Genomic DNA, 12,679 nt, shown 5'->3' with positions numbered 1-12,679 from the left:
TAGGGAACAACTGTTCCCCACAGGCTGCTGCGGACGAAAGGGAAGCAGCAAGTGAGAGGGGATATAAACAGGGTCAACCAACACGTATGTTTGGGAACCAGTGAACGTTCTCCAGTGCGGCTTCTGTCAGGGCTGGCAGCAGACTGCACATCTGCAGAGGGTGGGTCGCCCTGCGGTTCTGCGCCCGAGGAGTTGCACATCACTCTGTGCAGCCGCGATGAAAATTGTGGTAGCAGCTTCCCTTCTTTTAGCAGTTGTGGTATTCTTTATCACCCTGGGAAGATGTTACTGCATTATGATGACCGAGTCACTTTTCATTAAGCAGGTGGACATTGAACTGTAATTAGTGAGTTAAAATCAGATTAGTGAAGGGCAGCTCTCAAGAAACCGATGCTAATAATTGCGAGGTGTGTGAGAGTCAGGGATGACTTGACCCATAGTTTTCCCCACTTGTGGTTTGTTTTGGTTTTAAAGCAGTTCGCTCTCGCCCAGGACAGACAGGCAGAGATGCTTCTGCAATTTAAGCCCTCTCTCATCTGTTGGACACGAGTTTCCCTGGCAGCGCTGCTGGTAACGTGCCTGTGCTGTGCCCAGTCGCTGCTTGACGGTTAGGAACACGGTCACCCACCCAAAGCTGATCTCTCCTGCTGATGTCGTTACAGGCCAAGCAGTGAAGGCGAGGAACCATGGCGGAGGATAGGAAAGATGAAGCCAAGGCACCTCACTGGACTTCAGGTCAGCTCACAGAGGCCTCTTCCCACCCACATTCACCTGAATTTAAGGAACAGAGCAGTGCAGGTGCCGGACTGGTCAGAAGTGCCAATGGATTTCCCTACCGAGAGGATGAGGAGCCGGGGCTGAGCAGCCACGAGCAGCCAGGGACGTACGCTCAGACCAAAGAGAATGGGATCAACGGAGAGCTGTCGGCAGGGGACAGGGAGACCGCAGGTAACATGGCTTGATGCTCCGGCAGGAAACACAGGGCTCTGCAGAGCACTGAATGACGTTTCTCCAAGGGGAAACGTTAGCTGGAGCCAAGTGTGCCCTGAGGCACAGCAGAGCTGACGGGAGAGAGCGTGTGCCTGGGAAGGACACTAGTTCTTCACAGCACGGGCTGCGTCTTCACCCAGGTTTGCACAACCTGCATCTTTACCCAGGATCCTGGGCAGTGCTCTGAGGAGGATTCAGGAAAGCACGATGGTGCCTTAGCGCGTCTCGCTAGGTGGGATGGTATCACCTCTCTGGGGCGAGAGAACGGGCTGGTGTAGAGCAGCTGCTCAGCAGCTCTGGCCTGGCAGGGAGCAGGAAGCTGCTCGGCTGTTGTTCATGGGTGGCTCACGTTGCTCGTGTGTGCCTGAAGGATGGCTTGTCCTGTTACTGCTCACAAGAAACACCACCTTCTTGAAACCACCAATTATTCGCAGAACAGCGTGTTGCTCAGTCTGACTGGGAAAACCACAGTTCAGTGTCAGCGTTTATTCACCCTTGCCCAGGGTGAATCCATATTTTGCTGGATGCTGACCGGGACTTTGTCTGTTTGTAAGCTATGTTAGGGCTGCAGGACTCAACTTGTTATTTGGAGAGGGAAAAAAGTGTGAGTGTCAAAACGAAAAATGCAAATCGGGTTTCCTGGTTTAGAAGTAAATGCTAATTCTTTCTGTGCAGAGTTCCCACTTTAAGCCCCAAATGCACAGTGCAAGGGGAATTTCCCTTGTACAGGCACAACTACCCTTGATGCATCCATCCAGGCATGCTAAAGAGATCTCTCTAGCAATGTCTGTTGGCTTTCGACAGCATTTGGAGACGCTATCCATAATTTCTCAGCAGCTGGAGAATTTTAAGGCTCTTGGACCCTGCAGTCATTTCATAAACAATTGTGCTGGAAATGGATCTCTCTGCTAAAAGTAAATGGATTTAGATTTTAAGAGTCTCTTCTTACAGAAAATTTGAAAGGTAAAAAAAATCTTGTGTAAGCATTCAGGCGAGCACACGTGGATGGTTGTTGGGGGGATGATCACAGGGTCTCGTCCCTTTGCTGTAACCCAGCCTTGCACTATGCTTGGCCAGCAAAGAAAGCAGGAGCAGGCGTGCAGGAATCACCCAGGTGATTGGGGTTAAACAGCAGAACAAGAAGAAATGAGGCGGCGTGGTCTCGGACAGGCCGTGGGACTGGGGACACACACCTGCCAAGGGAACAAGACTGCTCTTGATCTGGGTGAAGTTTGCTTCGCTCACCACTTTGTGGCCTCATTTCCTTCTCCCTCCTCTGCTTTTTTCTCACTGTCTGTTTAGGCTGCAAGATCTCTGGTGTGGGGACTTACTGTCAATACACACAGGTTTTGTTTGGGAGTCTTCTTATAGCTTATCTCATGGCGTCTTTGTTTGTCCTTGAACACCAGGAAAGTCGCCGAAACTTCCTGCGTGAATGCCCAGCTCTCTGGAGACGTGCGCACTGCACAGTCGTACGCTGGCTAGACCCATGTTTAATTAATACAACATAAACTGTCTGAGGGTACTGAAGATGTCGTCTTCATCACTGTGCTCTTTTTGAAGGAGAAACCTGTTGGCACCTTTCTGTGGCCATAGAAAGGGAGCGGGTCACATGGTGCTATTTTGTACTGGTGTTTACTGGCTGGGTGTGCTTAGTCCGTGGTGAAGCGGGAAGTCTAGGGGTAGAGGTTTGGTGTTTGATCTTGAAATCAGAATTACCGTTCGCCACCACAGTCATTCATGTGTGCTGCGCTCGCCTGCTTGTAGATTGTAACTGCAGTGGGGTATTGTATCGTGCCGCTCAGATACACGTAATTACCAGCAGTGTGGGTTCTTTAATCATTTGTGGTAGTTTACCGACTCCAAACAGCTGAGGAGAAAACGCACAGGAAGCCAAGGTCGACCGAGATAATTAAGCCAAACTGTGGGTTTGAATGGATTTGTAGGGATTTTATTTTCCTGCAACCTCGGAAAATCTGCCTTCTCAGTCTTCGTGTCAGAGTCTCTAAATCTGCAGCAAATGCACAGCCAGCTCATCTGCAACTTGTTTCCTGGGCAGCTGCCTGTCACCCCATTCCTGCGGAGGAGAGCTCCATTCCGTTCGGAGGCGTTTTGCCCCGGGCAGCTCTCCACCAGCTGACCGACCGGGGAGCTGGGGTTCGGTCGCGAAAGGGGCCTCTCACAGGGACAGGTGTTGTGCAGCAGTGCCATAGTCCCTTGGAGGGGCAGCCGTTTCCAGGGCTTGTGCTGTAGAATCTCAGGGCCGTGTGTTAAGGGGAAGGTTAAAGTCAGGTCACCAGGACAAAGGCACCTTATGCCAACGCTGGTGCAGAGGCAAGGAGTGGTAATGGGGGAGGAAATAACAGTTCTTGCCAAAACGCGTCCAGTACATTACTGCAAGTGACATTTTTAGGTTTGCACAGTTAAAATTTGCCTTCCTGTATGTATGCGTGTCTCTCCCTGTTGGCGTCTGTCTAAGAGTTACTGAGTCTGACCTCAGTTTTGGAATCCTCTGAATCTGGCTGTTGTGTTGCCCTTGATTGATCTGTCTCGGTATCACGCTGGTGATGGCTGCCTTCTGGAGACACATCAATGCTCCCCTTTCAAACGGACCGATGGGGATGTGGGGGAGTACAGGGCAGCCTCAGGGACTGATCCGGCAGCCACTGAAGTCACGTGCGGGAGAATAGGCTGCTTCTTCGGCACGGTGCATAGGAAGCTGTTACGAATGTGATGTAAGCAAAGAGCAGCAAAGCAGTTGTTCCTTTTTGTATCTCTCTGCGTATGCGAACTTGGGCTGCCCTGGCACACCAGCTCAGCCCTGCACCGTCCTCAGCCCCATGCCTCTGCCAGCCCTGAGTCCCACACTGCTCCCAGGGAGCTCCCGAAGACACCTTGCCTTTGGGGTGCTCTGCAGCGCCCCACAGCCCGAGATTCACCAAGTTTCCATGCTCTCTCCCCAATTCATGCCTGTCCGCGTCCTTCCACACCTGACGCACACGCAGCATCTTTGGTGAGGGTTTTGGAAGTACTAAGCGGGGAGGATGAGATCTGGAGCTCTTGTCAAGCCAAACCTTTTCACGTCACATGAGAGAGATGTGTGCTGCAAAGGAGGCGTGATAGAGTAATCTTCAGAACTCGCTCTGAAGTGGGCTGATGTGGAAAGCTTTGGGCTGGACCCCGTAGTAGAGCACGGGATGCGTTCGTCTTGCAGTGAAATACGAGAGCGGCAGCCTTCTCTTTGCTTGCTGAAAAGTCGTGGTCAGCTCATGGGAAGGGAGCGCTGAGGAGGGGTACGGATGCACCGCAGCGTTCTCTGGGAACCAGCAATTCTACACAATCCATCGTGTTTGACTTAGAGGAACGTCAAGCTGCAAAGGTTTGGTTTTTTTACAGTAAAAACGCATTTATTTTTCTTTTCAGTAATATAATGACTAACCTGTCAGATTTATATAATTAGGGGTAAAAGTAGTTAGATGCATTGTGAAGCATCTTCTACAAAATGTCTTTATGTAACTGACTCAGCCGATTGAGTGCTTTCTTCACTATATGCCAACTTCAGGTTTATAATCGGAGGGGGGTTGGATTACTCACGCAGTTATCTGATGAATTATTTTTTTTGACAGATGAAGGGAAACCAGTTCCTGAAATCCTATTAGCAGAGCCTCAGGATAGTGGCTCCGTCCTGGTGTCAGTCAATGTTAAAGACAGTAACGTGTCCTGCCAGAGTGACAAACAGAGCGCTTCATTAAGTGGCGGGGTACCCAAAACATGGCAGGGGCAAAGAGACTGCCGGAAAATTGTAGCAGGCTTCCTGACACAGCCCAGAGGACCCAAGGCTCCTGCCTCGTTTTTCAGAGCCTTTGACTCATAGGGAAGGTGGGTGAGAGGGAGCCCATGACAGACAACTGAGAGGCCAGGATTTTTGGTGGCTGGGGGACCCCGCAGGAAGAGAGGGGAGCCCTAGACCTGAGAACAGGAATGGCAAAGCAGCCCTCTTGACCTGAAGGAGGAGTGAGGGGCTGAGGAGTGGTGGGGGGAGCAGACCCAGCAGCAGGGGAGCTCGGAGAGGTGAGGGGCAGAGAGCTGGGGAGGTGAAAGCTGTGTAGAAGCAAAGCAGGGGTGGAAAGTTGCGAGGAGAAAAGGGAAGATTGACGATGAAGCAAGGACAGTAGAAAGAGGTTCCATTTTATTTGTTCATCCTGAGCCAACGCAGCCTTCGTATGATGGCAGATACTACCCCAGAGAGGAGGAGATTCAGACAGCGGGAACAGCAAGGTCTGCAGGAAACAGCCGAGGACAAAAGTAGGATGGGGCAAATCACATGACAGCATTTGTTTAACAGCCTTTTGTTTTAGGCTTTGTTCAGCCAGACTAAATGGGCAACTGCAATAAATCCATTCCTGTGACCAGCTACTCTTTAAATACCTGTATTTAAATAAGCTGCAGGGAACGTCAGCCTGAAAGACGGCCCCGACATAGCCAGCAAATACTTGAGCAGAGGTGGGGAGTCCCTTCAGGTTGGTTATGCAAAAAAACCATGTTGAAGACAGGGATTGTCCTTGTTTCAGCCACCTGGAAGTGTGTCAAGAGAACAGTCTGTATCCCATCGTCTTCCATAGCCTTGCCTTCCAGTAGCCAGTCTCCAGGCAGAGAGGATCCTGTTCGCAGCTCTCGCCGCCACTGCACCGTTAGAAAATCACCATGATGCTGACGCTTAGTTCTGCTGGCTCAGAGCCCTCGGCCCAGGAGGGCTGGGACGCGAGCTGTGACGGTGGCTTGCGTGGGGCAGGCCTGCAGCCCTGTGCACGGGGTCAGAAAACACGACAGCCTCTCAGGCTGAGTCTGCATCGAGTCTTCCCTTGGTCCCATGGTGTTACAGTGTTTTTTCTCCCTCTAGTGACTTTTGCGTGTCCTTCTGTTGCTGTACAAGTGATAATACCAAGATGGCACTGCCAGTAAATGTACAAACAGGCCTCCTTTGCACAGAGGCCGTTTCAGTCTGGCTTTCCAAGAGGACTGCTTTGTCTTTTCCGTTCGGCTCTTTGCACTGGTCGCCCTGCTGTTGCCCAAGCCCTCCTGGCGTTCCCAGAGCCCTCACAGACTCCCAGAATGGCTGTTCCCCACAGGAGCCTCCCAGCCGTGCGTTTTCAGCAAGCCGCATCCCTCGAGCAGCACATCAAAATGCGCAGAAGGATGCAAGATCCGCGGCCTTCAAAGAGGAACGTGGTTGCTGTGTTTTCCCATTTCGGTTTATTTTACAAAGCGGGAAGGCTGCATCTTACCCTGTTGTTGATGGCTCCCAAGGGAAAGCAGCTGTTAATTAGGCATTTTGATCTCCCTCCCCTTGCCCGGGAAATGTGACAGTAATTACTGTGCGCCGTCATCTTTGGTATGTTTGTCTGTATCGAAATTGGCAGACTCCTGAAACTTTTCTTCTCTGCGTTAAGAGTAATACTACCATTATGTGTCCCAGAAAATTGCTGGAACATTTTAGACATGTTCGAATTATGTTGCTGAAGACAGCGCAAGTGGAGGCAGCAGAGCTGCTTCGGGGCACTTGTAGAAAATGTTGGGGGTTTGTGGCTGGGTTTTTTTGCCGTTTTCTGTTAAGCTTGCTGCGGAGGTCCTTCGCGGTTGTTCTTCTGCAGAGGACTAGAAAGAAGCCACAGGAATCGCATCTTCTCCCATGTGTCCCCTACCCCCAGCTGTCTTCTCCCTGACTCCAAATACTCGGTAGCCGCTGCAGAGACCAGCCTCTGCAGGTTTTCTGCGTCTGGCACTCTCAGTCACTAAATCCAGTAAGACTTCCATTTTGCCCCCTCTCTGAGGGGATGTTTCTGCCCTCCCACCTCCTCTTGGGACTTCAGAAATCAGTCAGCGATTGAAATGTGTTGGTGGAGCTGGAGGGTCTGGCACAGTGCAAGCATACGAAAACTATTGCCTAAAAGGAGTGGGGTGAGATGATAACCCAGTGTGCAGATGCCGTTGACTCCCATGGCTGGCTGTCATATGCCCAGAGAAGTTCAGCCATCAGTCTCTTTTATCCCTAACGCTCCTGGAAACGGCAGTGGGTGGTTCAGATTCCCTTTTGAAAACCGTTTCTCAAAGCAGGTGTGGGAACACCGTTAGAGTCAGCTGTTGCATCGTGCCACATCAGCACTGAATCTGGCCAAGAGAAGGCACCAACCACCCATTTCCTTTGGGCTCCTTGTTGGTGTTTTAATTCACTTTGGTGTTTTCTTGTTACAGTATGAGCAGCATAAGAGGAATTGCATAAGCAGCTGTGCTTCCTTAAGGAGTAAGAGCGAAATGCCTCTAAATGTGTTGGCCTGGCAACCAGCGCTTAGTGCCGTCAGCGTTCCCAGCAAACGTAATCGATAACAACCTCAGCAATGCAACAAGGAGCAATGAGGCTGGGGATGGGCGAAATATCTTTCATAACATGTGCTCCAACCCCACCGGGAATTCAGACTGTACACCGCGAGCGCTCTTTGTCGACGTTGCCTTTTGAAAACATCTGCAGCCGTTCTTGGAGGGCTGCTGTGGCCGGGACAGCTACTGCTGCTGAGGCACGAGGATCCCGTCAAATAGAGAACACATCCTGCAAGTTCAACTTTTGGTTTTGTCTCCCGTTTTTTGTGGACAAACATTTGCCCTTTGTTCGCCTCTTCCCTTCCCCCCCGCCGTCCCCGTTTGGCTGCCTGCTCTGGTGGGGGCCGTACATGCGGACTTTCCCGTTTCAGTGGGCTGGATCTCAGCCCGCCGGCACTGGCGTTAGCTGAGTGACTGGGGGGCAGTCGTACCCAGAGGCCGCACTCCAAATCGTGGCCCACTGTGCTGGTGTCCTTTTCAGCACATGGTAGGAGACAGCTTGTACTTCTGTGGATTACGTGAAGTAGACAAGGCTTGTAAAAATCCAGGAGAAAAGGCAGACAGGTGTGAAGAGCGCAAGCCCGGGTTACCCAGGAGGGCTGTGGCACAGCCCGCGGGCAGGCAGCACAGCACGGCCTCTGACAGAGAGGTGAAGGTGGAGCGCTGCAGTGGCTCTTCCCTGGCACGGCTGAAGGGAAGCCGTCACGGTCTCCGTCCCCAGGATGGCAGCACGAGGACAGGCAGGAGCACTGGGCAATGCTTGGCAGCGGGCAGTGCTCTTTGTGGTGGCAGCTGTGCGGCGGTATCGCCAAGGAACTCTGCTGGCATATCATTTTCCATTGCAGCTCTGATCCGAGGGCAGGCAGATTTGGAGGAAGGTTCATGACCAAACAACAGAGCCTTGTTTTGCAAACACGCAGCTGATGTTGTTTCGGGCAGAGCTGAAATGGCAACTTGTTCTCCAAAGTCACCTTGAAAGGAAAGCAGCAGGTTTTTAGGTGGCAGCCTGGGACGTGCTGGTGGGCATTGCCTGACCCGCTGCCCTCTGCTCAGTCGATTATCAGCGCTCAAGGTCTCACATGCTGTGGAGCAGAAGGGCCCGTAGCCACGGCCGTTAACTCGCTCAGCCCCACGCTTGGCAAATCCCTTCCTCCCATTCCCCATTACGGACTCTCATGGGGGTGCCTTAGTGTGCTCTCCAGCCCGGCCTAACCCCAGGTTACCCAGTGCAAGGCACAGACCCCACCATCCCCAGGCGCTTCTGGTGGAGGCAGGTCCTCCCAGGACATGGGTGGACATCTGGCCTTCCGCAGGCTGCTGGGTGCAGGTTTAACCTCTGCCAGGGAGAGGGTAGGTACCATCAGATTGCTTGAAAAATGAGAGTTGCACAAGCAGTCTGTTGCTCCTGCGAGGAGTGCCAGGGAGCTGATTTCCTTTTTCCATGTTGCCATGCCAACACGGCCCTGCGTGGAGCGAGATCTCTTTTTAAGCTCCACAGAGAGAAAGTATGTAGCCTGGGAGCTTATTTAGCATTCAGGAGCGCACAGCCTTCTCTGTAAGGGCTCTGAGCCACAGCCAGGGTGTCTGACAAAGGGAAGAAGGATTTAATTTTCTTTCCTTTTCCTCTAGAATTTGCTTCTCAAGGTTAAGGGGGACTGGGTAGATGGGGAGAGAAACTGGGAGCTCTTTGCAATGGGGACCTCACTCTGCTGTCCTCACTGAGACATGGCTTTCATGGAAATGAAAAGGAAATGTTGCTCCGTGGCATATTTATGGTGCAGAATACGTGTGTGAGAGATACACGCCAGTTGCTTGATTCACCTAACCCTGATGAGCTACTCTGTATTGAAATTAGAAAGCAAAGGCAGTCTGGGTTTTAATCTGAGTGAGGATCTCAGAGGAAAGATCAGAAGGAAGCCAGGGACACTCCTCCACCGACTTTGTCTTCCCTGCTGTTTTATCTGTGAGGTTATGAGGAGGAGAAATCGTCCCTTCTCGTGCTGTACCCTGAGTAAGGACAGCAGAACCTAGTGGGTGCTGGTGCTTTTGACTGGCTTTTTTCATTCCGTGGAGTCACTACTGGTAGATTAGCTGCTGACTTGAAATGAAATCCTTCTAATGATGGTTAATACGGGTTTGCTTGCCTTTGCCAGCTGAAGGGATGGGAGTCAGCATGAAGTGGCTACCATTAGCGGGCAGGTGAGCACTGATGAGCCAGTGCCTGTCCGCACCAGCGGTGAAAAGGTCGATGTGAAATTCAAAGGCAAGACTGAACGTGAGAGGGCTACGTGCTGGTTTTGGCTCTGTTCCGTGGGAGATGCTGAGCAAAACATTTACATTTTCCTGGGCTGTTTCACAGACCGACTGCAGAGCAGAGTCAGTGGTGCTTGGAAAACCCATTCTGAGGTGATGGTTTAGGAATGCAGTCCCGGTTTGGTTCAGGGCTTTTGTTATAACTGAGGCGTTCCTCATGACGTGCAGAAAGTGCTGGAAACTCCAGGCACCACCCTGGCTGAGATCATTAGATCGTGCGAGTGAGCCCTTCTCCTGTGTGTGAAAAATACCTGCTCATGCAGTATACAGACCATAACTGCGAGGTACCGTAATCTCCAAGGCAGGCACACCTCTTCGCTGTTTCCCAGAGAGTCATCTTCGCTCAGGACCGGGTAGATTGAATACTTTGGGGAAGTCACCTTCACTTGGTGGCACTGTGTACTTTGGGAGGGGAAAGCAAACCCCAGATATTTCACTTTTTTGCTTCTATTTCTGTCCATGAGTCTAACGCATAGTGATATATGATCGGTGCATCCAGCTCCCAGCAACCCATATAGCCTACGGCAGTTCTGATAATACTGATTTGCAGCCTGGTCCTCCATCCAGGCCCCCCTGCATCTGGTGAGACTGACACGTTAATAAAGAAGAGCAGAAGCATCAGCTGCCGGTGCTGCAGAGATGTGGCAGTCTGGCTGATGCACTGAAACTGTTCCCAACCGTAGCCTCGCACCACACAGGACAGAAGCAAAACGCTTCTGCTGCAACTGTTGCTTTGCACCCCAAAGCCAGGGTATGCACCAAATCCAGGGTGACGCAGCCTGCGCAGGTTCTAGGTGAGCTGGAAAGAGAACTAACCCTTAGCTCTTCCTGTCCGTGAGTCGGTTTCTCTTTCCTTTCACTGCCATCCTTTCTCTGTCTTTAAGACTATATTGTCCTTCTAAACGATTGCTCTGTCAGCTCTTGCTGCTTTGCCTCTCTTTTCTCATTTATGTTGCCTCTGGCATTTTTTTTTTCTTGTTCTTTGTGCTCCCAGCTTTATCCCATCTCTCCGGTGTAGCATCTCGGTGACCTTTTATTTCCAGAGCTGTTCCTCATTTTCAGTTCCCTGGAGAGCTCTGCTTCTGGATGCAGATCCTTCCTGGTGGCTGCAGTGACCTCAGCCCTCCCCACAGCACCCAGACATCCCCAGCACTGTGGCCGTAGAAGCTTGCAGGCTTTTAAGTGTCCAGAGAAGACAGGTCTGTTAGAAAAATTGGAAGAGGTAGTCCAGGAGGTGCACTGAGGGCTTTTATGTGCATGTCTTGCACCTTCCACTCTGTCCACTCAGAGGTATGGGCCAGCAGTCTCCCAGAGTGGAGAGGAGCAGGCTGTGTGAGCGGTCAGGGCTGAGTCCCCGTCAGAGACAGTGACCCACCAGAGGTGAGGCTCCCTCCAACTGCGCGGTGCCAGAGGAGAGCGCGAGAGATGGCAGAACTGCTGAGAGGGCTGGGAACTGCTCTGCAAACCCATCCGTGTCACAACCGCTCCAGACTTGGTTACCGCCTGTGGGACAGGGGACCTGTTCTGCTCTGCCTGGCTGCAGGGGCACTTGCACGCGCGCCTCTGTCAGTACGGACCCCGCTCCTCACCGTCAGCAGCAGAGCCATCCGGCGTGGGGGAGGCCCGGGGCCGGGCTGGGCAGGCAGTGGCGGTGCGGCTGGTGCTGCATTGCTGGGCTGGCTGCGGCAGCCCTGGGGTGGACAGGATGTGGTGTTGCTGCCTTTCTTGTGTCACCATGTCCCCCGACAGGAGGAACCTAAATTCTGTTGCGCTGACAGAATGGTCTTCAGTCCTTCTGACAAGGCACAAGTGGAAATCCCACACAACACATGCACAGGTTGAGGTTAATTTTAAACTTAAATTCCGCAGAGTTTATATAGCATGCTTTGAATTCTTTATTTTTTTCTTTTTTCCAAAAAGATCACAGGAAACACTGTAAAAAGTGTTTAAAATCAGCTCAAAAGGAGCTAAAAATGACCTTTAAGGAACGTCACCTCCTGCTATAAGTGGCTGAAGCTCTATTGGCTTCTATGGGGGTTCTTAAAAGTCTCTTTGTTTAAAAACTTAACTGGTACTTGAAAAATTAACTAGTTCAAAACAAATATTTATTTAGGAGTTACCTGCTACTTGTATTTACTCATGTTCAACAGCTCAAATAACTGGTCCTTTGTTTTGAAGCCAAAGTGGTTTCTTCTGCCCGAGTCCTAAAGCAGTGTGAGTTTTGACGAAAGGTAAATACAGCTGCCTCCTAGGTGTGAGCGGTGGTCGCAGCTGACGGCAGCTCCGTGGAGAGGCAGCGGACCCTCAGCGCATTGCCCTGGCTGAAGGCCTGGCCTCGCCTGCTCCAACATCGCATGTGAGCTGTAAACTGCGTTGCCAGTGCATCAGGCAAAACAGAACCGTTTAGCTTTGCCCACCCCTGACTCGGCTGGGAAGCCCTGACAGCGGTAACTATTTTGTTCCAGGCAGTGGGTTTAAGAAGATGTGACTCGGGATGCTCAGGGAGCGAGTTGTTTCAGTAATGAGGACTTGTTTTAAAAGCATTGCTTTACCGTACTGGCATTTGTATGACTCCTTTTCAACAGACTTTCATATTCCAGTGGAGGAGGTTTGGGGACTGATCCCTCGGTGGGTTGTTTTACAGCTGCTAGTCAGCAGGGCAGAGGCCTCTGCCTCGTGCACGTGCACTGGGGTGTTGGGGAACCAGAGGAGGGGCTCACTGCTGCTCCCTGAATTGCTCCTGTCTCGTAGCATGATTTGCTTTGGATTTTGCCCCTCGAGTGCCTTGGAGATGTGGGCTCTCTGTCCAGCTCTCCTGGGAAAACGCCGTCAGGGCAGCGGTGCTGGAGTGCATGCAGAAGGTGTGGAAGCGGTCTGAGGACAGGCAGGCTGGGCCACAGCTTTCCTGCACGCTGCGGAGCAGCCAGGAGTGCACAGAAGAGCTGCCCTCCAGCCTCCTGTTTGTCCCGCGGCACAACGGGCACGACACAGCTGAGCCGCA

General features: G+C 51.8%; 1 protein-coding gene across 4 annotated transcripts in view; it reads left to right on the top strand.

Annotated features, from left to right (window-relative positions):
- Nucleotides 1-686: 686 nt before the first annotated feature.
- Nucleotides 687-12,679, top strand: part of MAP2 (microtubule-associated protein 2) — a 66,444-nt gene continuing 54,451 nt past the window's right edge. For all 4 annotated transcript variants that reach the window (XM_010136253.1, XM_010136252.1, XM_010136254.1 and 1 more), the window contains exon 1: nucleotides 687-948. In XM_010136253.1, the coding sequence (XP_010134555.1) occupies nucleotides 687-948 (262 nt within the window). The remainder of the gene's footprint in view (nucleotides 949-12,679) is intronic.

Source organism: Buceros rhinoceros, unplaced genomic scaffold, assembly GCF_000710305.1.
Source record: "Buceros rhinoceros silvestris isolate BGI_N320 unplaced genomic scaffold, ASM71030v1 scaffold2925, whole genome shotgun sequence".
In the NCBI taxonomy this organism is placed as follows: Eukaryota; Metazoa; Chordata; class Aves; order Bucerotiformes; family Bucerotidae; genus Buceros; species Buceros rhinoceros.
The sequence above is the reverse complement of the archived record's forward strand: the minus strand, read 5'-3'. Positions and strand labels throughout refer to the sequence as shown.